Raw genomic sequence first — 24,834 nt, forward strand, 5'->3', positions numbered from 1 at the left:
AGGCTGGCTGTGTCTGGTTTGAGTTCATACAGTGAGTAGCACTGTGTCAGTCACAAACTGGGCATTTCACAAATAAGTCATAGTCATGACTTTGTGAGCTGGAGGGCTCCACGGGGCTGGCCTGCACTGACGAGCTAGCCACCCTCACCTGGTCACACCTCTGCAGTGTCCATGAGGGGTTACATTAGGCTACATGCTCTCTTCCCTTCCAGTCTGTCTTCCTTCTATTTCCTTTGAAGGAGTACGGAAGGGCAGTAATTAGTGACTCCTCTAACTACACTGGGGCACATACCAGAAAAACTGCTCTCCAACTTGTCTACACCTGTTACAGGCTGGGGCAGTTTATTACATGGGCACACGGGAGTGCAGGGGAAGGACACAGGCATGCCCTAAGAAGGGATCGAACCATCCCACATGCTACACTGGGAAGTCCAGGCCTGGCATATCAGTTGTTCTTAACAGGGCAGGTGAGTGTGCCCCACAAATGCAAGGAGGTCTGTGTAGCTGTTTTGTGCACGGAACTACACTTTCTGTCTAAATCCCTTGCAAAACCTGTTTCTGAATAGGAATGAGGCCTTCCAGTGATTTTTAAAAAGTGGAAGAATGTGGCTATGATCCATTCCAAATGCAAGTGGAGGCTCCTCCCTCCCAACACTATTTGATCTTCTTGCACATGGATTTAAGAAAAACCAACCAACCAACCAACCAACCAACCCACCCGGGTTCTGAGCCCCCACAGAAACTGTGAGGCTTTCCTGAGGATCTCAATTCAGTTTTCCCAAACTCATGGTCAGAGTTTGGATTTCAATGCAGACTTGCTGCACTGGGCATATGGTTTTAACTGTGTTCACCATTAACTGGGCATTACTTTTCCCAGAGGCTCCTTCTGGCAGCCGGTGGTCTCCTTCCACTACCTCACACCAAAGGACGCTGAAGGAACCCTCGAGCTGTGGCTCAGACCCTTGCATGCTCAGAGCCCATCGTCTTCTCTCTCCCGGGTGCTTTGGTTCACATATGGCTTCTCAGTTAACACATAGCTAGTAGAGCTCATAAGTATTAGTTTGATTTGAGTGCTTTAGAATACTATATAATAAAAGCCTAATATGCTAAGTGTCCGGTTGTCCGTTCAACCAATCAAAGCATAATATGCTAATGATATGCTAAGGATGCTCAACTGCTCGCTATGACATGCACTGACCACCAGGGGGCAGAAAGTCGACCTGTCGGTTAGTTTGCTGCTGGGGTCCAGCTAATGGGGACTGAGTGAGTCAGGCCGAATATGCCCTGGAGCCCTCCTGCAGTCCCTCCACGGCCCCAATCGTGCGCCGGTGGGGTCCCTTGGCCTGGCCTGTGCCCTCTCACAACCTGGGACCCCTCAGGGGATGTCGGAGAGCAGGTTTTGGCACGATCCCGCAAGCCAGGCCAAGGGATCCCACTGGTGCACAAATTCGTGCACTGGGCCTCTAGTAGCTAAATAATGGTCAAAATTCTTTCTATAGAAACTCTGAGGTGTCTTTAAAGATTGGCTGCTTCCCTGGGGAGCATGTGTTAAGTTAAAAATATCAATAAACAAATTTTAATTTTTAAGCCAATAATCTCTGGGATCAATGACTACTGTGCAGAATCATGAGGGAAGGCATCAGCCTGTGGCTATAGTAGAGCGGCCATCAGGCCCAGATCCCAATCTCCCCAACCTGGGCAAAAATCTGCACGAAGTCTTAGCATTAGCTGGGTCCCCAGAAGAGTGCTATTTGGTTGTAATTTTTGTATGTCTCAAGGTTGTCAATGAAAATACCATGGACCTATGTCACGGCAAGGGGACACTGGGTTCCAGCACCATTTATGGCCAGTTTGTCAACACAAGGCAGTGTTATCCTTTCTGATGGCTTGCTAATGGGTGCTATGATGTCACCACTTTGGTCAAAGCCTTATCTATGCCCCGGTCATGGAGCTGGAATAGCCTCACCGTGCAGGAGGCTCTGGTGGAACTGACAGAAAGCAGTTCGCTGTGGTGGAGGAACACTCAGGCTCCTGTAGCTCTTTGACCTGCTCAGAGACCTGCTGGGTCCTGTGAAAAGCTGCGGGGCCCTGTGAGTAGCGAAGGCATGAGGACAGTGCTTGTGCAAATTACTTTGAAAGCCCCACCTGAGCACTGCTATTGCAGGCACTGACTGCCACAGGGCACTTCCGCGAAAGAGCCCTGGAAGCTCTCCCGTGACTCACGATGGGTTGACTGACTGACTCAGGACAAGCACAGCGCAGGCGGCCTCTTGGCCTGTGTGCTTACACAGGCTTGTCTGTGCGAGTGCTGTGCTGTCACAGAGGTAAGCATGTGCTGCCTACACAGAACACACTTATGCTTTCCTGCCAGACCTGGAGGAGTGCGCTGCTGGGAGCACAGCCATGGCAGCTTGCTCAGCAGCAGCACAGCAGCATTTGCAGCCCAGAGCCAGCTCTGCACTGCATGGAAGGGAGTGTCACCTCATCCTGGGCCTGCCGAGACTAAGGGCTTGTGAGGGACGTGGGCATTTATGGGGTGTAGCTCCAAGGGATGGCAAGCAGCCCAAGAGGATAACGCCGAGAAGCTTAAGGGATGTGCTGGCAGCCACATGCATGCACACAGGTGCCTCTGGTTATGAAGGGGATGGGTGGACTTGGAATTGTCGCCTTTGAGTGCTAGGGCCTGCTGGGTATTCTGCATAATGAGAAACAGTTTAGGAGTGTGGGAGACAGTGACAAGAAAAGGTTATTTCTCCAAGCTCCTGAGAAGGAGTACCAGCGCTGAAAGCTGTGCTCCTGTAGTCCTTACCTAGGTGCCAACTAAACACCAGTTCCCTACAGACTTGGGATGGGAGTGTGGCTCTCGGCACTGTCTTGTCAATATTCCTATCTTTCAGGCTCCCCAAACTCTGCTCTCCTACATCAGTTAAGAGACAGCCCTGCAAGGGTGCCTCTGGCCCGTCTACCCCAGGCTTTTCTTCAGTGTAGTTTGCACCAGCCACAGGTGGGCTGTTGTGGGGGAAGCAGGCAAGGCGGTGAGGGGCCGTGAGAAGCAGGTGGGAAGGCAATGGGAGACTACACTTCCTCTCTCGCCAGTGATCCTGTTCTGCTAGTCCTCTTTCCTGGTGGGGGATGTTGAACAGGATGCTAGACCCTAATCAAGGCCCTGCTCTGAGGTCACGCCATCGTGAGCAAGGAGTCGAGGAAGGAACAAAATGTTGAATGAATTCTGCTTATACAGGAACTCAGGGCCAAGAAGTGTCTTCCAGCTCCACCCTGAGAATCCCAGACACTGCCTCTCAACAAGAAGGAGAATGCCTGCCCCTCGACTGCTTTGCAAATTAAACGATGCTTCGAAACCTTAAGGTTCTCAAAGTCTTTCTGGTACTTCTCTCGCAGTGTGGCCGTGTCACCCTCCAGGTCCTTGTGCTCCAGCTCCTCCCGCATGATGTCCATCTGAGCCTCCAGCTCCTGGATGCGCTCCCTCAGCCCCATCATGGAGTCGGCCTCCCCAGTGGCTACCTGCAGAGCATCCCTGGGATGGCCAGCTGGCCAGGTGGAGGAAGGGGGGCGCTGGTGGGGGCTGCTGGCCACCAAGGCTTCCAGCGGCTGCCCCTGATAGTGGCAGAGGGTCTCCTGCAGGCACTGCAGGTTCTGGGAGTAGTGCTCCTGCAAGGTCCTTAGCTCTTCCTCGTGGATGGTCTGTAGCTCTTTGACCTTGAGCTGGAACTTGTCCTCCAGGGTCTGCATCTGCTCCACATGGTGCCTCTCCATGTCCTGCCTGTCTCTGACTGAGGCATCCAGCTGGCTCAGGACTCGGCTGTGCTCAGCCTGTAGTGTATTCTCTGCTCTGTTCAACTGCTCCACCACACACCGGATCTCTTCCTCGTACCTCCCTTGCAGGGCAAACATGTTCTCGTTGTGCTTGCTCTCCACTTCCTCCAGATACCTCTGCTGCTGGTCTAGCTGGGTGACCTGGGCCTTGAGCTCAGCATTTTCCCTTTGAATGATGGCAATCACTTCCAGGTACTCACTCTTCTGCTTCCGGAGAAGTTCCTTGTACTCCTCCCTCAGGGCTCCAATAGCTTGCTTGTGCTCCTGGCAGGAGGCCCCCCTGCTCTGCCAGGATTCCTTGTAGCACTGAAGCTCTTTTTCATACTCCAGCCGAATTTTGCAGGCTGCATAACACACCTGAGCCTGAATAATTGCATCTTTAACTAATAATGAAGAATACTGACCAAGGCCTCCCAAATAAGTGTTATAGGAGAGATTCCAGGACACCTGAAGAAGCTTCTGACAATCTCTTATTGATTCCACAGGGGGAAGAGAAGTTAAAGAGGCAGATATCTCTCCTAAGAGGCGGGCCTTATCTTTAAGCTGCAGGGCGAGTTCTTCCTGAATCCCCACGAAGACCCCAGAGCTCTGGTCGGAGAAGTGGAAGGGCTCCTGGAAGCCAGCTGTGTCTTGATGACTCAGTTCTTCTCTTAATGGGCTCAAGTCCCAGGGAGCCTGGACACCTTCTGCAGTGCCCGCTGGGAGTTTGAGGGCCTCTGCGACCTGCTGCATCACCCTCTCAAAGTCAGGGGTTTGGTAGGCTCCCAGGATTTCTCCCAGCGTGTGCTTATGCTGCCGCAGGGCTGCCTGGGTCCCCCGGAGAGTCTCCCGAATGCTCTGCAACCGACGATGGAATGACTCCCTCACTGATTGCACAGCGAAGCTGAGCTCCGCCCTGACCCATGTGGCGTCTGCCAGGGTGGGGACCAGGGCTGGTGGGATGCTCTGTTGCCCACCTCCTGATGCACTGGCTGCCTCTCCCCCCACTGTTCCCAGGTGCTTACTCAGAGACTCAACCTGGCTCCAGAATTCACCATCCACCAGCACCTTCTTAGCCCAGGTGTCTGCTGGGGCCCCCAGACAGACTGTACTCCCAGACTCCAGGGGCAACTTTCCTGACTGAGAAACCTCATTGAGAACGTTTGAGATATCTGACGTTGTGTTTTTTAAAGAGTCTGCTATGTGGTTTATCAGAGAGGCTTCCAGAGCTATTTGATCAGCAAGGAGCTTCAACTGCTCCTGCTCGGTCAGCTCTGGCTGCGGAGGCGGCTGCTGCAGAGTCTCCTTCCCTCTCTCCAGCAAACTCTCTTCCTCCAGCCGAGTTTGGGCCCCGCTGTCTGCAGGGGCTGGCCAGTGATGCAGAGCCTGGATGGCACTTACTAGCACGCTCTCCACGCTGGCCAGGGGGCCTGCTCCTGCCCCTAGTGCTTCCTCCTGGCCAGACCTTGGCAGAGACCGTAGCTGTTCTCGGCAATTTTCTAAGCAAGCGAGGGCCTGTGTGTTTTTTACCTGGAAATTGCCAAGCTCCCCTACGTGATTTTCAATGATCTTCGCCCTGGCCTGTTTCTCCTGCTCCAGCTGGGAGGCCAGCGTGCCAACCTGGAGCAGGCTGGCATGGAGCTGCTCGCGGAGCCGAGCCTCAGTGCCAGCCCACTGGTGGTGCAGCGTGAGCAGGGCCTCCTGGCTCTGGCCCTGCTGGCTCTCCAGCTTCACCGTCACATCTTTGAGCTTCTCTTCTGTGATGTAGAGCTTGGTCTCCAGGGAGTGTATTATGGAGAGGTAGGTATCAGAGTCGCTGGTTGCAGGGACGGAGCTGAGGGTGGCCTCTGACGACATGCTCTCCTCGGAGGGTGACTGGTCCTGACTGGTGTCGGAAGACGTGCTGCTGGTCCAGGTCTTCTCGGATCCATCGGGGTGGGTGTATTTCTGGCATTGGATCGTGGAGAACCGGATTCTTTGCCTTTTAATGCTGGGTACGCACTGCTCAAATTTTGCTGTGTTCCGCGAGTGCCCCTCCTTGTCAGGCACTTCTGACTTCGGGGGCATCATGCTCACTTCTCTCCTCGGGCTGCTGTGCCCATGTTTCTCCTTAGGGGCAGCCCCTGGGTCCTCATCCTCGAGCCTCAAGTGTGGGCAGCCTGGGGATATGCCTGAGGCTTGGAGCTGCAGGCCCGAAAGCACAAAGTTATTCTCTGCTTCTCCCAGGGAGCTCTGCAGCTCCTCCACTTCCTCTGAAGATGCCTTGGTAAATTTCCTTAAAATCTCTTCCTTTGTCTGGAGCTTCATTTCTGTTTCCTCTAAACTGCTCCCCAAGGCAACCATTTTAACCAAAGCCTCATTGAGGTCCTGATCTTTCTTTTCCAGAACTTTCTCATGCATGTCCTTGATATGCCTCAGCTCCTCCTCCCTCTCCCTCAGCAGGGCGTGCATGCCCTGGAGCTGGCTGGCCACCCTCTGGTAGGCATGCTCCAGGCTCTGGTATTCGGCCTCCCTGCCCTGCAGCTTCTGCTGAAGCTCCGCAACATCCCCATCAGACAGGGCAACACGCTCCGTCAGCTCCTGGAACCGCTGCCGGACCAGGTCCCGCTCATCCCTGAGACTCTGGACGTGCTGGGCCAGCGTCTGGAGGCTGGCCTCCTTCACCTGCAGCTGCTCCTCCAGCTGGCGCACTGCCTGGCTGCCCTCAGACCTGGCACTTAACTTCTCCCTCTGGAGGGCCTCCACCTGCTGCTCGTGGTCCTGGAGCTGGTCCTCGTAGGCACTGGCCTTGTCCTCCACCTCCTTCAGGTTCTGCAACAACGCCTGCTTTTCCTTCTCACAGCTCTCCAGCAGCAGCTCGTAGTTCCTCTGCAGCTTCTCCTCCATCAGCTGCTGGGCCTGCTCGCTAGCACTGAGCTGCTGGCTGAGGTCTGCGATGCGCTCCTGCAGCCTCTGCACCTCCTTCTGCCGGTCTCTCTGCAGTGCCTGCTGCATCTCCAGGTCATGCAGCTCCTGTGTCTTCTCCAGCAGCAGGGCCTCTGCGCTCTTGAGCTTCTGCTCGCTGGCCCGGAGCTGACCGCTCAGCACGGCCTTGCTGTGCTGCCACTCCTCCAAGTGTTCACGGGCCTTGTCCTTCTCCAGTTTCAGGTCCCCCTTGAGCTGGGCCAGTGCCTGTTCCTTGAAGGTGAGCTCGGCGGCAGCGGTGCTGAGCCTCGCCTGGAGGCTGCGGATCTCGGCCTCATGGTGCCAGACTGCATCCTCGGCCTCCCCGTAGCTGCACTTCAGGGCCTGGGTCTGCTGCGTGGTCAGCCCCTGGTGCTGGCACTGGACCTCCAGCTCCCTTTGCAGATCTTGATGGATTCTGTGGAGCCTCTGCCAGGCACCAGATGGGGAGGTGGCCACTTCAGTCTTAAAAAAACCGATTAAACACTAGTTAGTAACACTCGGGCTTCCTAGTTCTGAGTGTCACACCTCTGGCCAGGGTCAGTCACAGAAAAGCTCCTTGGTGGGTTTGCCTTTTATCCTTTGCACAAATTTTTTTTTCATTAAAAAAACCATCCAACAAATCATCTTAATTATTTTGATAAGTGCTGCTTCCAGGTAAACAGAAAACATGGATAAACATCAAAACAACTCTAACTGAATGGCTTCTAGGAGAAGTAAATCAAACACAACTGAATAATGGAACACACGGGTAAGCAAAATAGGACTGAAGACGAGATGGGTGGGAGGAGGGGGAGCAGAGCATGGCATCTGTTTGTTTTACAAAATGAAAGGTACACAGCTCTAGACAATAAATCTTGAAAAAGCACAGGATGAGGCTGCGGGTGAGGCCCCTTCCTTCTAGGACAGGAGAGAAGGAAGGAGGCAGCAGGCGACACGGAGCACTTTCCTTTTGGAAGTGGAGCTCGTCCTCAGTGACAAGAGAAACGAGTCTCTACCTGTAAGAAGACAGAACGAGGGAAAGCGAAACCCATAGAGTAAAATATGATAACCAACCAAACACACCTCATGGAATTCAAAATAAGTGACACATGCACAAAACAAAACACAAATGGAACAAAACTCCCCAAACAGGAAGGCATGCAGGACAGACAGAACTAATGATCGGGGGAAAACATGAACATGAACAGAAGTGAGAACAGCCCAGCCTGAGAACCTGACCTGCCTATGGCCCCTTTCAGTCCACAGGGAAGCCACAGATGTGACACTCAGTTCCGTTATTGGTTATACTCCACAGCAAGTCCAAACCATGCAAGCTCCTCCTCCCAGAACGCGTAGCGTAGCACAGCACCCATCCCAGGCAAACTCCTTCTGACCCTCAATCCCTAAGGCCTTATTCTTTCCCAAAGCACAAAGGGAGGTTAAGAGCAACCAGCTAGTAGACTTTGTGGGAAGGTATTCAGAAGGCAGCTCTGCCCAGTGCCAACTGACAGGGGCTTGGGTGCAGGGTCATGCAATCATCCAAGTTAGACACAGAGGTAGGTTCTTAGGATAGCAATGTGCACAATCTGCTGCTTATATCTTTACCGCCTGATGAAGTAAAGGGAATCTGTGTAGGATAGGGGCCCAACCCAGGTTTAAAAAGATGCTCCCCAAATCTGGAGTGTCTGCATGAATGATCAGAATGACTGAGTGAGCTGTGCACAAAAGAATGCTCACCATTACCAGCTCCTGGTGCCTGAGAGTCTGAACTGGGCACAGCAATAACTACAGCTGAAAGGGCTGGGAAGGAGGGTGCAGGGCACACAGGGGGCCACAGCTAAAGCTGAGGAAAAAGAGAAATGAGAGAAAGAGAAGGTAGAGGGAACATGCAGCCACAGCAGCATAGACAGAGGCAGGAAGGCAGGCTCTGCCCAGAAGGTTCACGTGCTGCCCTGGAGGACTGGGACTGAGGCGGGCAGGGCATGGTGATCTGGAAATGTTGGCACGGACACTGAGAGCTGGAAGGGCCTCGGGGACAAGGTCTATGTCCACATAGGAGAGGCTAGTGCGGTGGGGGAGGGGACACTGGCATCTGGTGGTCAGTGTCAGGGCCTGAGCTTGCAGCCAGGTCCTTGGCCTTGGCAGAGAGCCCATTCCATTGCCCATTTTGCGTTTCCTAGTACTCATTTGTCAGTCGTCTCTCCCCACCAGCACATCACTCCAGGGGGCAGGGAGTGTGTTGTTTTGTGCCCCAGACCAAAATAGGGCCTCTTGACAGAGCACACACCAGCTCACTCTGTCCAGCTGCTCTCTGTGATTTTGCCTGCTGACCAGGACTGTGACCCAGAGACCTCTGGTCCAGGACACTGGGTGTGGGCTCTCAGCTTAGGACCCAAGCTCGGGGCCTCCTCTCCCCTTCTAGGTTGGCTGTGTGGGTTGGCTCAGGGCTGGGGGCCATGTTTCCCCCTGAAACTTCAGTCTAGGTAGGAAGAAAGGAATGGGGCCACTGGGCGAGTGGTAATAGCCCAGGTCTGCCTGTAGGTATGGTACAGACACAGGCAGGGACAGGTGATCCAAAGCTAGCTCTGCCACTGACTTGGTCTTAAGGAGGCACTTGGTGGCTACGTCACTCAATTTCTTCAATCTGTAAAACAGGCCAAATACTGCTTTTGTAAAAACTATTAGAAATGACATGCAAATATATAGTATTTATAACAAATATATTGGATTACTTTGAGAGCCCAAAGGAAAACCGACCAAAATTATTTTATTAAAAAACAAAGAAAAAACCTTAGACACAGAAGTTTCAGGTAGATTCTCCAAAATGTAATACCAGGAGGGAAAATACACATGGCCTAGTGCACTGGAGCCACGGTCCTGTGGCAGAGCAGCCGGAGGCGGCACTGGGAGGGCTGCCCTGCTCAGGTCGGTGTGCGCATTCCTAGCCTGCCAGGGCCCTCGCACTCAAGTTCCCAAGAGCATCTTGAGCGCCCGCAGCCCTGCAGCCCTACCTGCAGCACATAGCCCTCCCGGGCACTCTGCTCCCGGCCCAGAGCCACCCTCAGCTGGTCCTGCAGGTGCCGGTTCTGCTCCAAAAGGTCTGAGGCCTCCTTCTGGCTCTGCTCCAACTGTTGACAAAAAGACACACATTTTAAAGCAAAATGATGGTAACAATCAGCAGCACAGTAGAGGCCCCGGGGGCATTTCTGACACCAGCTAAGTTGGCACACAGACTCCTCCCTGGCCCTTCACATGCCCACAGGTCAGGGATAAGCTAATCTGCCCTGAACTGCAGCATCTGGAACTGAAGGCTCCTGCTCCAGCCGTAAATACACATACATAACACGGCAGACCGGCCACCTGAATGCCCACATAACATCCACCCCTGCTCACGGTCCCCATGTGCAGACCCAGCAGGAAATGTGCTCTATGCCTGCACCAGGAGGCAGACATGCCTGTCCTTTCCGTTTCCTCAGCACGGCCACAGCCCGGCTGCCCTGGGGGGTGTGCCCCACTTCAGCCCCTGCCTTGGCTTCCACTGCAAGTCTCACTTTTACCCAATGGACCCTACATAACATTCCGTTTGCGAAGAGGGTTCCATGAGATGTGGAAGGAAAGCAAGCTACTTCAGACTCTCCTTGCTTTCAATGGCTTTGAATCCAGTCATCCATCCGGTCACTTCTTTCCCGAATATTCCCTAGGAGCCTAACTGGGTGCTGGGCCACCTGGGCCACTCTGCCTGCCCTGCCCCCGAGGCTGTGGAGCTGGGAGACGGGTAGGGTGCTGCCGGGCTGTGTGAGAGGCACGAGACCCTTGATGTTCAGACACTGCTGTTTAAAACAAGCTTACAGTCCCATGTGGGGCCTATTTTAGCTCATAGCAATCTGAGTTTGAACTGTTATTTATTGCATCTTGCCTTTATTATCCTATTAATAGGCATAGAAAATGGAAATGAACTCAAGGTGTCCATGCTAGTGATAAACGTCAGCCTCATGAATAGACTAGGAAAAATAAGGAAAGTGAAGGCAGAACAAAGTGACAAATCTGTAACTTTAATTAGCTACTTCTGTAAAAGAACACATTTGAAACATGAAACTTTAAGGCTGTACCTCCTTGGCCAGGAATTCCTGTTCAGATTTATAAATCCACTGTGCAAGTTCCCCAGATCTGACTTCTGGACACATGTTGATGAAGAAACGTATTATGCTGCAAATGCAGGGCTGGCACTCATTCTGTATCTGGGTGCCCAGAAGGACCTGCTCTGCAAAGTCTCCACAGTGCAGTCCTTGCCGAATGAGTGCATGGCTCACCCGGGCACCCACCTGCCTCCTGTGGTGGCCTGCACCTCCTTGGGTCCCTGGGAGTCACCAGGCTGCTGGGCAGCAGTGGGACTCTTCTCTGCCTCCAGCTTTGGCCTGCTCCACCCAGGGTCGCCTAGTTCAGATCAAACCTAACTCTGCTTATGTTCCTCTCCCGCACAGAGCTCTAGTTCATGCTGGAAACAGGGCCCTGAAGCCCTACCAGCCTCTTCTCTTCTCTGGCCACCCTGACTCTAATGGCAGTGCCCCTGCCACATGGCAAACTACTCTGTCCTAGAAAGGTCTGGTCCTCCCACCCCCGCCCCCCGCATGAGCTGGCTCTCCCTGTACCTCTCAGCGACTACACTGGACTCTAAGAACCTGTCCAACCATGGGTCTATCTTCCTAAACAGTCTGCAAGCCCTGGAGGGGAGACCACATCTCCCTCAGTCATGCAGCTGAACCACTCAGGCTGCTGCTGGGCACAGGGGGTGGGTACTCAGGAAGGGGCGCTGCATGGAACCTGCCCACCTGCAGCCGCCCTGGTCATTACCTCCTTCTCCAGCATAGAGGTCAGTTCATGAGTAGAGAGCCGGTCACTTTTGTCCTCAGAGGACAGGTGCAGAGGGGCAATGGGCACCTGCTTTTCTTCCCGGAGAGGAGTAGTCTCCACCTGATGCCACCGCTGCTCGATCTCCACATGGACATTCTGTGTCTTGAGGTCGGGGGTCACAGGTAGCCCCGGGCTCCGATCCACCTCCATTCGCAAGGACGTGTCGTCAGCGGCTGGCCCGTCCACTGTGTCGAGCATCCCGAAGCGCTTACGGCGCTCTTCCCGCCTGCGTGCCCGCTCCCGCTCCAGCTCCCCTGGCCCGGCCTCGGGGAGGCTGCTGGGCAGCTCTGCACTGGCCCTCTCCTGAGCCAGGGCCTGCTGCAGGGGGCGGAACTCAGCCCAGTCGAAGGTCTTGGAGCGCCCCTCCCGCCTGCGCTCACGAGCTCGGCTCCTCTTCTGCTCAGGGTCTGGCTCCCTGGGCTCCACCTCTGGCTTCTCACTTGGCCTTGGGCAGGTCTCAAAGGAGGAGCTGATGCGGCTTTTCTCCTCCGGCAAGGAGCTGGGCAGGGGGCAAACAGCCTGTCAGGGGTGGCTCCCAGCAGAGGCCCGCTCCACCTCCCCACATGCTCTTTCCACCTCGGCTGCAGCTCCCGCGGGGAGCGGAGAAAGCACACTGTCATCATTTCCTTGCAGGAAACCCAAACTGAGTTCTGAGTGGGGATGGGAGAGAAGCAGCCACAGTGGCCCAAAGGTTTCCAGCAGGAGGGTACTTTGAGGGCCCCCAACTGAGGAGATGCTGGGGGAGCATCTGGGATGACGAAGCACAGAGCACTGCCCTGCTGAGAGCCAAGGCTGCGAGCCCTGTCCCGCTGCACCAGGCACAGCCACTGTCCAAACCAGGGGTCCTCAAACTTTTTAAACAGGGGGCCAGTTCACTGTCCCTCAGACCGTTGGAGGGCCGGACTTACAGTTTAAAAAAAAAACTATGAACAAATTCCTATGCGCACTGCGGGCCAGGGACGAGTCGGCTGCTAAGCAGGACAGGCAGCGGCACCCGGCGGGCCGGATAAATGTCCTCGGCGAGCCGCATGTGGCCCACGGGCTGTAGTTTGAGGACCCCTGATCCAAACCCTTCTGTGGCACGCGTGTACTGGGCAGTGGGGACAGAAGAAAGGAGAGCAGCCATGTCCCTTGAAGAGATTGAGTTTTCAATAAGCAGGGAAGCAACATGGTCAGGTCTGTGCTTCAGAAAACCCCCGTGGCTGATATGAGATGAGCCAGAGTGACAGGCCCGAAAGGACCTGTGGACAAACCAGATAGATGTCCCAGGTGGCACCAATTCCCCACCCAGGCAGTGGCCCACTCAAGGGCACTTCTGCATGCCCAGCAGTGAGTCCAGGCCTTTTTCCATTTTGCCCCAAAGCAAAGATTCCTGAAGAGGAATGAACCTCCTGGGGTAGGGTGAGGCATCAGTCACGGCAGGTTGAGGCTGGATCTCCAGGTTTTTTGGATAAGCCCCTGAGATTCGCAGCCTGGACAGGGGCCAGGGAGCAAAAAGCACATAGGAAGCCACCTGGGCCTGCGAGGGACAGTGGGGGCTCTAGAGAACACCTGAGCTTAAATGGGGCCAAAGACAAGGACCCAGTGAAAGAGGCACCCAGGAAAAGAGAATGAAGTCACCACCACCGCCTGCGGCCACCTGTCCCAGCAGCTAACTAGTAAAACCAAAGTGCTTCCAAGTGGTAGGACCTGCCAGCTTCCCATTTAACACCAAAGCGCATCGGAATGGACGTTCTCCAGCACAGACCTTCTGATGCCCTGAGCTGAGAGAGGAGCAGGCGTCAGGGCATCAGGGTGACGTGGAGAACCGGAAGCAGCAGCCACGCCAGGACCGCCAGTCTCCCCAACAGAGGAAGCCTGTCGTGGGGCCCCTCAAGCCCCCAGGCAGGAAGCCCCACAACTCCTCCAGACACAGGAGCTCCCCCCAGCACCTCTGACATTTGTATCTGTTTCTAATACGTCCTTGGGACTTAGCCTGGTAGCACTAAAAATCCTTATTTTCCTCAAACTATAAAAGCCCACCAAATAAGCGCAAAGGCTGAAAACAAATTGGGGAAACAAAGTACTCCACTCATCGGAAAGTAAATCCTAGCCAGAACGACAGCCACGACAGCCTTACTCCAGAAATGAAATCTTGGTCCCTGGGTACCCAGACCCGCAGGACGCCGAGCCGGTGTGGGAGAAACACGCAGTGACAGGGCCAGTGCCAGCCTGGGAGATGCACTCTTTTTAAATCCTCACCCGAGGATACGTCTTTACTGATATTTTAGAGAGAGGAGGGGCGAGGAACATTGATGTGAGAGAGAAACGTCCATCTGTTGCCTCCGTACACACCCTGATGGGGGATTGAACAGCAACCTAGGCATGTGCCCTGACCGGGAACCAAACCTGCACCTTTTTGGTGCATAGGACAACGCTCCAACCAAATGAGCCACCCGGCCCTGCCTGAGATCCCAAGCTGACACCCCCAGCCAGATCCTCAGTCTGAGGCATAGGGCCAGGCCCCAGGTGAGCACCAGGGCTGGCTGGGACAGGGCAAGCAGGTGAGTGCCCATGGCTGTGAGAGGCCCTGACCTGAGGCACTGGCCCTTGGAGGCCACGCAGCAGCCTCGTAGAGGAGTCCGGGCACCTCTCTGGCTTTGCTCTGGGCACCCTCGAGGGGTCAGAGTGTTGGCCTCTGCCCCTCAACGGGAGAGAGCTGGGGGCGGCTGCTGAGCTGCCATGGGCGCAGCCACGAGGGCAGAGTGCCTCCTGCAGGTCTGCACACAGGATGTGCTCGTTCACAGTACACTGACAGTCTGTCCCACTCACCATCTCCTGGCCTTACCAACTCAGGAACAATGGACTATCCTGTTTGTTTAGTAAATAAGTGAACAAACAATGCCAACAAATAGGGGAAAGAACTAAAGGAAAGAGTTACTTTGGGTTCCTTTCCTTTCTTCTGGTTCAAAGAGGTACAGTGTCATTAAAAAAAGATTTGGCATGACCATAGCTGCCCAGGCCACCAGGGGGCACAATGCAGGCACCAGGGTCACCAGAATGTGATCTCCGATGCAAGACATACACTTGAGAAGTCATTCAAATTGCATGCCTGAAAAGTGTCAGTGACAGGTTCTCAGAGCAGGCAGAGGCTCTGAAGCCCCAAGGCAAGGGCAGCAGAGTTTGGGGCATCACAGGGCCAGCTCCACACACTGGAACCATGCCCTCTTTCTTTTAAAATGAAAACCAGCAAGTTTCTAACCTTTAGGATTGGAGGAGTAAGGCACACAGTGAATCAGGAGATATATGAACCAAAGAGTGTTATGGAGAAGAAGAGTTTCCAACTTAGGCTCTGGCACTGAGATTTTCAGAGAATTTTTCCTGGTTGCACAACCTCCCCCCCCCCCCCCCCCGCAACATGAGTGAGAGAGAGAGAGGGGGGGGGGGCGGGGGAGAGGGAAAATAAATGCTGTGCTGGCCTATGAATGCAGCCTCCAGGGCTGCCCTCACCCAACGGAGCATAGTGCCAGTGTCAGGCCCACACCAGAGGGAGCTTAGCCCACCAAATTCAGTTCTGACAGCGGCACAAATGATATTTATGTGGCTCTAATGCAAGAAATACTTACAGGAGGAAAAAGAAACCTGACACAGGAAAACCAGGAGCCAGAAAGAGCAGGGCCAGCCAGCCGTGGGGCAGAGGCGGCAAAAAAGGCCGCACTGGTCTCCAGCTCAGGTCCCAGGGAAGCGCCAACCCCTGGGGAAGGCGGCTCCCTCAGACTTTACCTTGTCACATCCGGGGCAGAGGTCGGATGGACGTGCTTCATGATGGTCTGGATCCAGTTCCGCCGGATTCCTGACGTCATAGCCGAGAGGGTGAACTCGCCCTCCTTCGTCTACACAAAGGACAAGGCGGTATCAGTGACCATCGTCCACCCGCCCACCCTCAGAGGTCAGTCCTGCAAGGAGGATGTGGCCAGGCGGCCATCTTAGGAGCACCATGCACAGCCATTGGGATAAATGAGGCCTGGAGAGCAGAGGAAACAGCAAGGCTGTGGGAACTAACGTGCTTTCCTGGGAATGGCTGACTCCGGGACCTCCCTCTGTGGGACTCAGCGGCCTTCCCTGAGCACCTATGATGTCTGGCACTGAGGGGACTCGCCTGCTCTTCAAGAAACTCACAGGCTGGAGGGAGAGTGTGAGCACGTGTGGAGCAGTGGGCGAGAGGCCCAGAGCACAGGGGCTGAGCTGGGCTACGAGGGTGAGGAGGGTGGCAAGCGGATGTGGAAGAGGCGCATGTCCCAGGCAGGGGCCACAGTAAGAGCCCAGGCCTGGTGCCCTGCAGCCAGGCTCATCAGGCACAGGCAGGCAAGGTGGGACAGCAGGCACGAGGCCGGGCAGGAGGCGAGGTCATGATGGAGCTGTCTCTCTCGGACTGAGAAGAGGCAGGGAGGCCTGCTGGGTGGTTAGGGCAGGTGTCCAGGTAATTAGAATTCAGGTGGTGACAGAGAAGAGGGGAGGGAGCACTTCTGGGACAACCCCTCGGCCTCCGATGAGCTGATGGGTCATCAGTCAAGACAGGGGAGCCCGCTTGTAGTGGGGAGAAGTGCAGGCAGCAGGGGAGAGAAGCTAGATGGAGGAGCAGAGAAACAGCATAGCCAGTGAGTGGGGAGTGCCTCTGGGGCAGGTCCCTCCAGAGAAGGCACGGATGGGAAGCCGGATGGTGGCCGCATGGAGCCCACTGCCCTGCTTCTGTACCCACAGGCTCCTGTCTCACAGGAGGGAGGGTGTGGTCCTGTTCTTTAAGCTGTGCAGGCTACTCGGAAACAAACCCACGAGAGGTTAGCAAATCAGCTGATGGGAAGATGAAACCACCAAGATGGTTTGGGTTGGTACTGGCATGGCCAGGGACCAAAGCACGAGACCAAGTGCCAGCCTGGAGAGCTGCAAAACACAGCTTGGACTTGACCTCAGCCTCCAGCTCAGGCCCCAGTTAGAGACAACCCACGACTCCTCGTTCCTTTAGTTTCCCTTGCTGTACTCCGAGGGTGGGGGCATGGCCTTCACGCAATCTGAATGCTGCCTCCCTAGGCCCTGGCCCTGGCCCTCTGTGTCCCGGGGATCGACTCACACTCGTCCTGGGGTCCTCTGCTGCCTCCCGCTCCCAGGTCTGGTGTCTCTGCAGTCTGAGCTCAGCCATCTCCACATTCTTTCCCAGGACCTCATCTCCCACCCCCCGCAGGCTCTTTCCCAACTGTGGGCCCACACCTGGCTGTCTGTCTAATGTTCTCAGAGAGCCCATCACAGCCAGAATTCCAGAGGCTCTACTCCTTTTGTGAAGTCACCTCTGCTGCCCAACTTCTGCACAAAGCTTGCCATGCTCTGGGCACCCGACCTCACGCCTACCTCCTCCCTCAATGACCACAACCACAGCCCATGCGTGCCTCCTCCACAGTACCTCCCAACCACTTCTGTCTTTTCTGCCCACCACTGTGCCTGCTTGGTCTCCCGCCTCTACCTTCCCCTCTTTTAACCACTTGCATGTCCTGCTGGCTGTGTCTTCCTACACGAGGTAATGGTTCCAGCACCTTCCACAACATCAGGACAAGGCTGACTGCTGGCCTGGCACTGGGACTCCCATGGTGCCCCCTGCTCAGCTTCTGCACTTAGCTCCCTTGTAGGTGCCACTAGGTCTGGTGGCCACACCAGGGGCCCTGCACACTCATTACTCACCCTTGCCTCTCAAGATCCTGAAACTCCCTAGTGACCAGAGTGGAGAGCCTCCAGGACCTGCCCTCCATGCTGAAAGTGATCTCTCCTGACCTAGACCCTCAGCCACAGGGCTCATGGAAAAGCAGCAGAACCTGGGGTAAGCTCCCATCTAGGGGAAAGTGACAGGCGGCAGACTGCCAGGTGAGAGCAAACTGCATGGCTCAGGCCCTCGATAATTAAGTTGTAACTTGGTCAGTGAGGGGATCTGACTCTTAAGTGGCAAGCCACGTCTTACCTCAGGACACCCTGCCCTGAGAAAGCTGCTCTTTGAGATGGGGAGGGACAGGTTAGGAGGGGGACCCAGCATGACGCCTAGAATGCCAGAAGTCACCACTGCCGCCAATGCCACCTGAAGACAAGAGACTCAGACTCAGCTCGCTGAGCATACCTGCTCCTCCTGCAGGGCCAGGGGCAGAAGAGCATCAGAGTGGGGTGGCTAAGACCCTGAGATCCACGACCTCATGCCAGGCCCTCATGCCAGGACACCTGTGCAACTCCCAGCTATGCCTTGGCACCACAGGGGAGAAATGCCATGACCAGTGGCCCAGTGGGCTGAGGGCGGGATTTCTCCTTATAATGCACACACTGGCCTTTGGGTCCTAACCCCAGTCTCCTTTAAGTTTGGCTAATATGACTCAGTCGCAATGTGCTTGATCCACTCTGAGTCCAATGGTACAGCTGAGTTTTTACACCCAACCATCTGAAGGTAAGACCCCATAAAAGTTCCAGGTCCTGTGAGGAACGGAGCCCGGGCCAGCCTGGCAATGCAGCTGTCAGGCTGTCTGCTCTGTCACGGGCTCGTGCACAAAGTGGCCTTGGCTCCTGGGAAGCAACCTGGGAGACTGTTATTCAGGGCGGGGCAGGCTACGCTATAAAGACCAGCCATCAGTGAGAGGCTGGGCTATGGGCCACGTGAAACCAGCCAACCTCTGAGGGGAGGTCTGGAGGCTGTGCTTGACCACATGGATGTAACTCAATCAATCATGACAGTTATGAAACCTCAATAAAAACTCAGGACACAGCTTAGATGAGCTTCCTGGGGAGGAGGCGCCGGGTATCACAGCCACATCAGGAGGGGGCATGTCCCCGGGGACATGGACGCTTATGTTGAGAGCCTTGCAGTCGATGTTGATGCTGCAGGTGTCGCTTCCTTTGCAGGCTCTAATGGTATTCTTCTGCTAAAACGAAACCACACCCTAGGTGTAGTGCTTTTCTGTGCTCTGAGCCGCTCTGGCTAATTCCTGACTCTGAGGATGACTCAGGCGCCCTTGACCTGCAGCTGGCGTTATCGAGAGCAATGTGGCAGGCAGAGGATGCATCCTAACTTGAGCCTGGCTAACTCCAGGTAGCCCTGAGCCACCAACTTTCATGGAATGGCCAATGAGAACTGTCTTAGTTATCTAACCAGGTTATTTTTGAGGGCAAGGGCAATGACTTGCTCGTCCGAGTCCCTTACAAGGTTATGGGGGGGAACTTCATGAATTTTCAAATTTATGATTGATGACTGGAAGAATAAACTAAAGAACAGGTGAACTGAAGCCTAGTATTCTGAGATTTAAATAGTTAACAAACTTTCATTCTTAGTCCCTATATATCCACCCAACTGTCCTAAGCTCCAGGATTAAAAAAACAACAACTTCAGTAACAAAAAGCTTCTCAACAGTCTCGAAAGAAGCTATTGTCTAATTTTTTGCTGAGATCACAAATTGGGGGAGGGGTCAGGTGCCACAGGACAAGGTGCCAACAATGATGGGAAGAACGCCTGGTGGCCAGGCATGTGCGTCAGGCCTGCCCACAAGTGCCCTGGACTAGAGTCTCAGGTTCTGAAGAAATGTCCCAGCCAGTCAAGCCTGTTTCCAAACTCCACCCCTGGGCTCACATGTATCTGAAAGCCATAATTTCTCTGGACTGGATACTCCGTGACATCATAACATGTAGACAAGTCAATTTCCCCATCCAAGTCAGCTGCCTGCAGAGAGAAATGGGAAGAACATTAAGAGATTTAGAAATAAAAGTCAAACTAGACAAACAAGTTTTCACAGGGACTGTGTGTGCTGCCTTTCTCTTAGGGAGCACAGACCTCACCTGCGGGGATAAAACTATGCCCGACACTCTGTGGAAGCATCAATGCCACTACTTCCCACGTGTTCCCTGCCAAAGATACCCCATGTTGACGGTTTTCACATGTGCTGTCAGAATGTTTTCATGCTCTTAGAAATGGAGGTTAGCTTTATCAAAGAGTTTGTGAGCTTTATCTATTGAGATTTACTATATTAGAAATTAAACTGAAAAAAAAATTTAAACATATCTACTCACGTAAGAATACAAATAAGCCCATTTCATTTTAAAATACAAATATTACTTAAAAAGCAGTCTTAAGAGTGGTATTGTTTTGAATTTTTACATATCTCTTTAATATCTGGCTTTTCACATCTGTTTCTGCATTCAGTCTGATGGATGCATTGTTTTGGCTGAAGTACATGTTTCGTGAAGTCTGGCCTTACACAAAAACGGAGTTGAAAGGGGAAGGCGTATTTAAGTCCTCAGATAACTGTGGTTACTTTTTGGTAAGTGGTGGTTTCTTAAAGGTTAACTACAAAGTGGAATCTGAAATCATATCAAGGAACTTTCTGAACTTGGTTACATTACAGCCACAGTTTACCCTGACCGTTGAATGGATCTTTTACCCATGCACAACTGTGTAGCGTTACGTATTGGTCCTTTGGAAGAGAGCGATTTACACACACTTCTTAGTGTTGACACATCTCATTTCTAAGATCAAACACTGCATGTGTTAGTATCACTGCCCATTTGGTCAGGAGAGACTGTAAGAAAAAGAGAGCTGTCAAGTTCCTGATGAATCAGTTTCCCAAAGTTCCAGTTTCTGCTTGAAAGCTTATCTCGCAGCACTGGCAATCACTCCTGCCATTTGTTTTCCTAAAAGGAATTAGGCTCACTTGGTTCATTTTGAAAAATGTCTGCTAAACACCCAAGTAAAGGAGCAGCTTGTCTGTTAGTTATCCTTTCCAGCAGGGAGGGTGCTCTAGGGGAAGAGGCTGCTCAGCTGGCGAGCAGGCATGCATAACCACCATACTTCGGTGGCAGTAGAAGTGACTTAGGCTTACTTCCCATTTCGAATCATAGAATATTAAAAAGATCGCTCTTCAATGATTACGACTTAATACAATTAGTAACTTTCTTTTTCTTTTTGTTAATCCTCACCTGAGGATATATATTTTTTAAAATATATTTTATTGATTTCTTACAGAGAGGAAGGGAGAGGGATAGAGAGTTAGAAACATTGATGAGAGAGAAACATCGATCAGTTGCCTCCTGCACACTCCCCACTGGGTATGTGCCCGCAACCAAGGTACATGCCCTTGACCGGAATTGAACCTGGGACCCTTGAGTCCATAGGCCAACGCTCTATCCACTGAGCCAAACCAGTCAGGGCTGAGGATATTTTTTCCATTGATTTTTAGAGAGTGGAAGGGAGGAGGAGGTGGAGGGGGGAAAAAGAGAGCGAGAGAGAGAGCGAGAGAGAAACATTGCATGAGCCCTGACCATGCAACCCATGCACATTCTCTTGACTAGGAATCAAACCCATGACCCTTTGGTGTGAGGGCCAGCACTCTAACCAGTGAGCACACTGGCCAGGGCCATTAGTAACTTTCTTTAACTGTTGAGTGTGGTAGTGAAGAATGCATGACCGCTGACCATCTGCAGCTGCAGCCTATGACTGCGCTGAGACACCAACAGTTTCACCCGCCACTGCGTTGGCACCAGTGTAAATATGAATACAATGAAAAAAAGCAAACAGCATCTTAGTTTTATAACAATAGTTTTGAGTACCCCAGCCCCCTAAAGTGTCTCCAGGGGTCTGTAGCCCACACTCTGAGAACTGCCAGTTTATCCAAATGGCAGACACACACAGTGTGTAGTTAGGCACTTCCATGTGCTTCCGGATCTCCTGATATTAGGCACACCCACACTAGTCTACACCTACCCTGTATCACCATTATCTTTCCACTGCACTCCGTTAAAAACTTAGGTTTTTAGGTTTAGGGCATGTAAATACCAGCCCCTAATGATAGACATTTAGGTTCTTTTCAGTTTCCTGTTATTAGAAAAGTACTGAATGACTAACCTTGGACATAGATCTTTTACTACATGTGGGAATATATCTGAAGGATTCCTGGAGTGGAACTACAGGGGAAGGTTAGAAACACATTTGCTAAATTGCTAAAAAAAAAATAAAGGATTTTTGTAGGTGAGGAAAAAGAGCTCCTCTGGTGGTCCTTTGACTGTGGAATCAGGACTGTCGACTGGGCCAACCACGTCCACCTACCACGTTCTATGCTCATCCAGAGGAGAAAGAACAAGATGTTTTAGTTCAGTCTTCAAAAGAGTCACTTTACCACAAACTCTTTTTGTAGAAAAAACAAAACTGCTCATCTTGAGTTTTAAAGTAAGACATCTTTGTTTTTCAAAGAAGTTGCTCAAACCCACTATGCCCAGGTGCCTAGAGCAGCGCCTCAGGAGACCCTCCCCCGCCCTCCCCGCTCTGCCTGCCAGGCAGGAGCCAGTGGTGAGCACATCAGAGCTGGCTGCACTGCACTCAGACTTCCCACCAGGTCTGGACTGGGAAAGCCAAGAGGCAATGCAGACACCCGTCCACAGTCAGAGGGGGGTTCAGCCCAGAAGCCTTGGGCTCCCAGATGTCACCTGAACCCCTTCCGCTGTCTCCCCAATGGGAGCAAAGCCAAGACACTCACCTCTTCAGCCACCGAATCCCTGTAGTATCTCAGGCTTTGATCAGCAAGGACAAACCAGTGTTTCTTCCACTAAAATGGAAGGGAAAAGGCAGACTCAGCTACTATACAGCACTTCCTGCTCCAAGGGGTCTGTGCCAGAGTCCTAGAGCACCTCTCTGAGCAGGTGTAAAGCAGAGGGCAGGTGGCCCTGCCACAAGCCGCAGACATACACACAGAGGATTCACTCAGGCCCAGGCAGCCATGCACACAGGATTTCCGGGCACTTGCGAAGCCCTGGCTCCCCAATGATAGGGTAGGAGGGGGAGCTGGGGTGGGCCACAGGCAATGGGCTCTCCGTAACCCAGAGGTGTGGCTAGTGAACAGCGCTTCGCAGTCCTCAATCTCAGCTCCAGAGGTTGCAGTCATGGGGCTGGGCCCTTAGAGCTGAAAGGTGGCTGTGAAATCAGCATTTTCCTTCTAAGGAGGCACCTGGGAGCCATAGCCACTGGCTGGTTACCCAGGGGGTGTGCCCACTGCAGCCAGCAGTGCAAACCAAACAGCCAGATTCCCACGCTGTCACTGTGGGGAGCAGAGAGGGAAATGAGTCTCGGGCAAGGCCGAGAGGACTGACAGGACGTTTTGGCACAGCCACTCAGGTAGCAAGGGGAGAACGTGGGCGGGCAAGGTTCTAAGGCTTCCTGGTGTGACCTAGCAGGCTGCTCCTCATGCCTCCTTGGAGTCTGGCCTTCTAGCCCCAACCAGGGTCAAGGTAGGGCTGGCAGGTCCAGTGGTAAGTGGCTCTTCCTGCCTGAATCTGATGGGAAGAATGTACTACATGGCTCTCCCAGGACTGCGGCTGAGCTGGCATCTCTGACAGAGTCTTGCTGCCTTCAGCCGCTGTCTCCTTGTCTGCCTTGTATGCAAACACAAGCCAACCCTACAACCAGAGGTTTTCCCTGTTCCTGGGAAGCTTGGTCTCCCAGGGAACTTTCAGGGAAGAACAGCAAGTGGGGAGCTAGTGCTGGAGGATGGATGTCCCCACAGCCTAAGGCCAAGATCACTGCTGGGCACAGGAGAGCAATTCACACCCTGGCAGCAGGCAGGCCTGCTGGCCCCTCTCCAGAAGTCCATCCCACTGTAGCAATGGGGCTGTGACCCTCCACTTTTCAGAGGAGATGGAGATCTGCCAGAGGTGGAGGCGGAGCCAGTGCTCACAGACCAGCCAGGGTAAGGCCAGCTCGGCCCTGCAACTGCTCCCAGCCTCTCAGAAACCACAGCAGCTCTGCATACGAACCTGGCCATCCTCGTACTGCTTGGTCAGCCAGCCTTTCTTGAAATTCAGCAGGTCAGGCTGAGAAAAGAAAAAGAACAATTCAGAGGAAACACTGGCATCTCAGTCATGGGCAAAGGGTGACTGACAGAGCACACATTTCTGTCTAGATCTAATGGACACCAGGAAAAGGGGTTTCTTCGCTTACCAGATAAGCCTGCATGGCCCCCCTTGCCTGGTGGGTGCTGCCTGCTGCCCACAGGCAAGCACAGCTGTGAGGAGCAAGATTCCAGGATGGGCAGGCTACTATGAAGGAGAGCCCACCTCTTGCCCTGACAGTGGGGCTGCCTGGTGCTCTGAGACAGGCCCTTGCTCTGTCTTCCTGGGAGGCACAGAAGATTGGCCCAGTCCGAGAGCCACTGAGCACGTTATGTGAAGGGGAAGGTCTGCAGTGGCAGCTAGAAGGAGAATTCAGAAGTTCTGCAGAAGTCACAGAAGACTGAGAGAGAGAGAGAGAGAGAGAGAGCAGAAGGCCACTGCTGGTTTTCAGCCAGATGCAGCAGCTACCGTGCCAAGACCCTCAGGCCACTTATCTGTACCAGGATGAAGTTGAGTCTCCATTTCCTTACAAGGAGCAAAACTAGGACAACACACAATGAAGCAGGGGGTGCAGGACCACCAGTGGGGCTGGAACAAAGAGCTATCCCTGCTGGTCACTCCTGCCCCTGTGCTGTCCACACCCCCGTTGGGATCCCCTGCAGCTCACCTGGCCCCTGCTTGTGTGTTACGTCTAGAACCCCGTACAGCTGCTACCTCAGAGGGACACGAATCAGCCTTCCTCTCACCCTACATACTTTCTGCTTTTCTACCACCATCTTGAGCAGAAACAGGCTGTGGCGTCTTCCTGTATTCCAGGGACTGGGAGAAGTCAAAGAGTTGTGCAGTGGCAGGACAGTGAACAACAACATCTGTTCTGGGAGTCTCTATTCCAAACCCTGGAGCAAAACTCAGAACTCAAGGAAAAATAAAACTTCCTCAGGTAAGAAACCTCCTGTCCTTGCGTCAAAGTTTCATGCCAATCAGGCTGGTGGCTCCACACCCTGGTGGGGAAGCGGCGGCACCAGCCCTGGGCTCCTCAGGAGGCAAAGGACAAAGGCCGAGAGGAGCCCTAGGCCACCCCCAGGGCCTCAGGCCTGTTGCTGCTGGTGGGAGTGATGGTGCCACCTGGACTCCCTTTGACCACTCCCTACCTGCACCCTCATTGTTCAGCTCAACCGACCTGAGCAAGGGCCTACTCTCCCTCTGTGGGGAAACCCCAGCCAGAGAGGCTTCAGTCTCCAAAATGTCATAGGAACAAACACCCCAAATAAGAAGAACAGGGGTTCTTTGCTTTGGCCCCGATCCCTTGCAATC

General features: G+C 53.5%; 1 protein-coding gene across 8 annotated transcripts in view; it reads right to left on the reverse strand.

Moving 5' to 3' along the window:
• Positions 1-24,834, reverse strand: part of MPRIP (myosin phosphatase Rho interacting protein) — a 188,624-nt gene that overhangs the window by 44,780 nt on the left and 119,010 nt on the right. For 6 of the 8 annotated variants that reach the window (XM_080682844.1, XM_080682843.1, XM_080682842.1 and 3 more), the window contains 7 exons: positions 23,446-23,502; positions 22,173-22,241; positions 19,277-19,366; positions 15,412-15,521; positions 11,590-12,148; positions 9,750-9,866; positions 3,361-7,221 (listed from right to left, as the gene is read on the reverse strand). In XM_080682844.1, the coding sequence (XP_080538970.1) occupies positions 3,361-7,221; positions 9,750-9,866; positions 11,590-12,148; positions 15,412-15,521; positions 19,277-19,366; positions 22,173-22,241; positions 23,446-23,502 (4,863 nt within the window). The remainder of the gene's footprint in view (positions 1-3,360; positions 7,222-9,749; positions 9,867-11,589; positions 12,149-15,411; positions 15,522-19,276; positions 19,367-22,172; positions 22,242-23,445; positions 23,503-24,834) is intronic. The other 2 variants (XM_080682845.1, XM_080682846.1) reach the window with 1 other exon arrangement.

The sequence above is a fragment of the Plecotus auritus genome (genome assembly GCF_963455305.1).
Source record: "Plecotus auritus genome assembly, chromosome: 7".
In the NCBI taxonomy this organism is placed as follows: Eukaryota; Metazoa; Chordata; class Mammalia; order Chiroptera; family Vespertilionidae; genus Plecotus; species Plecotus auritus.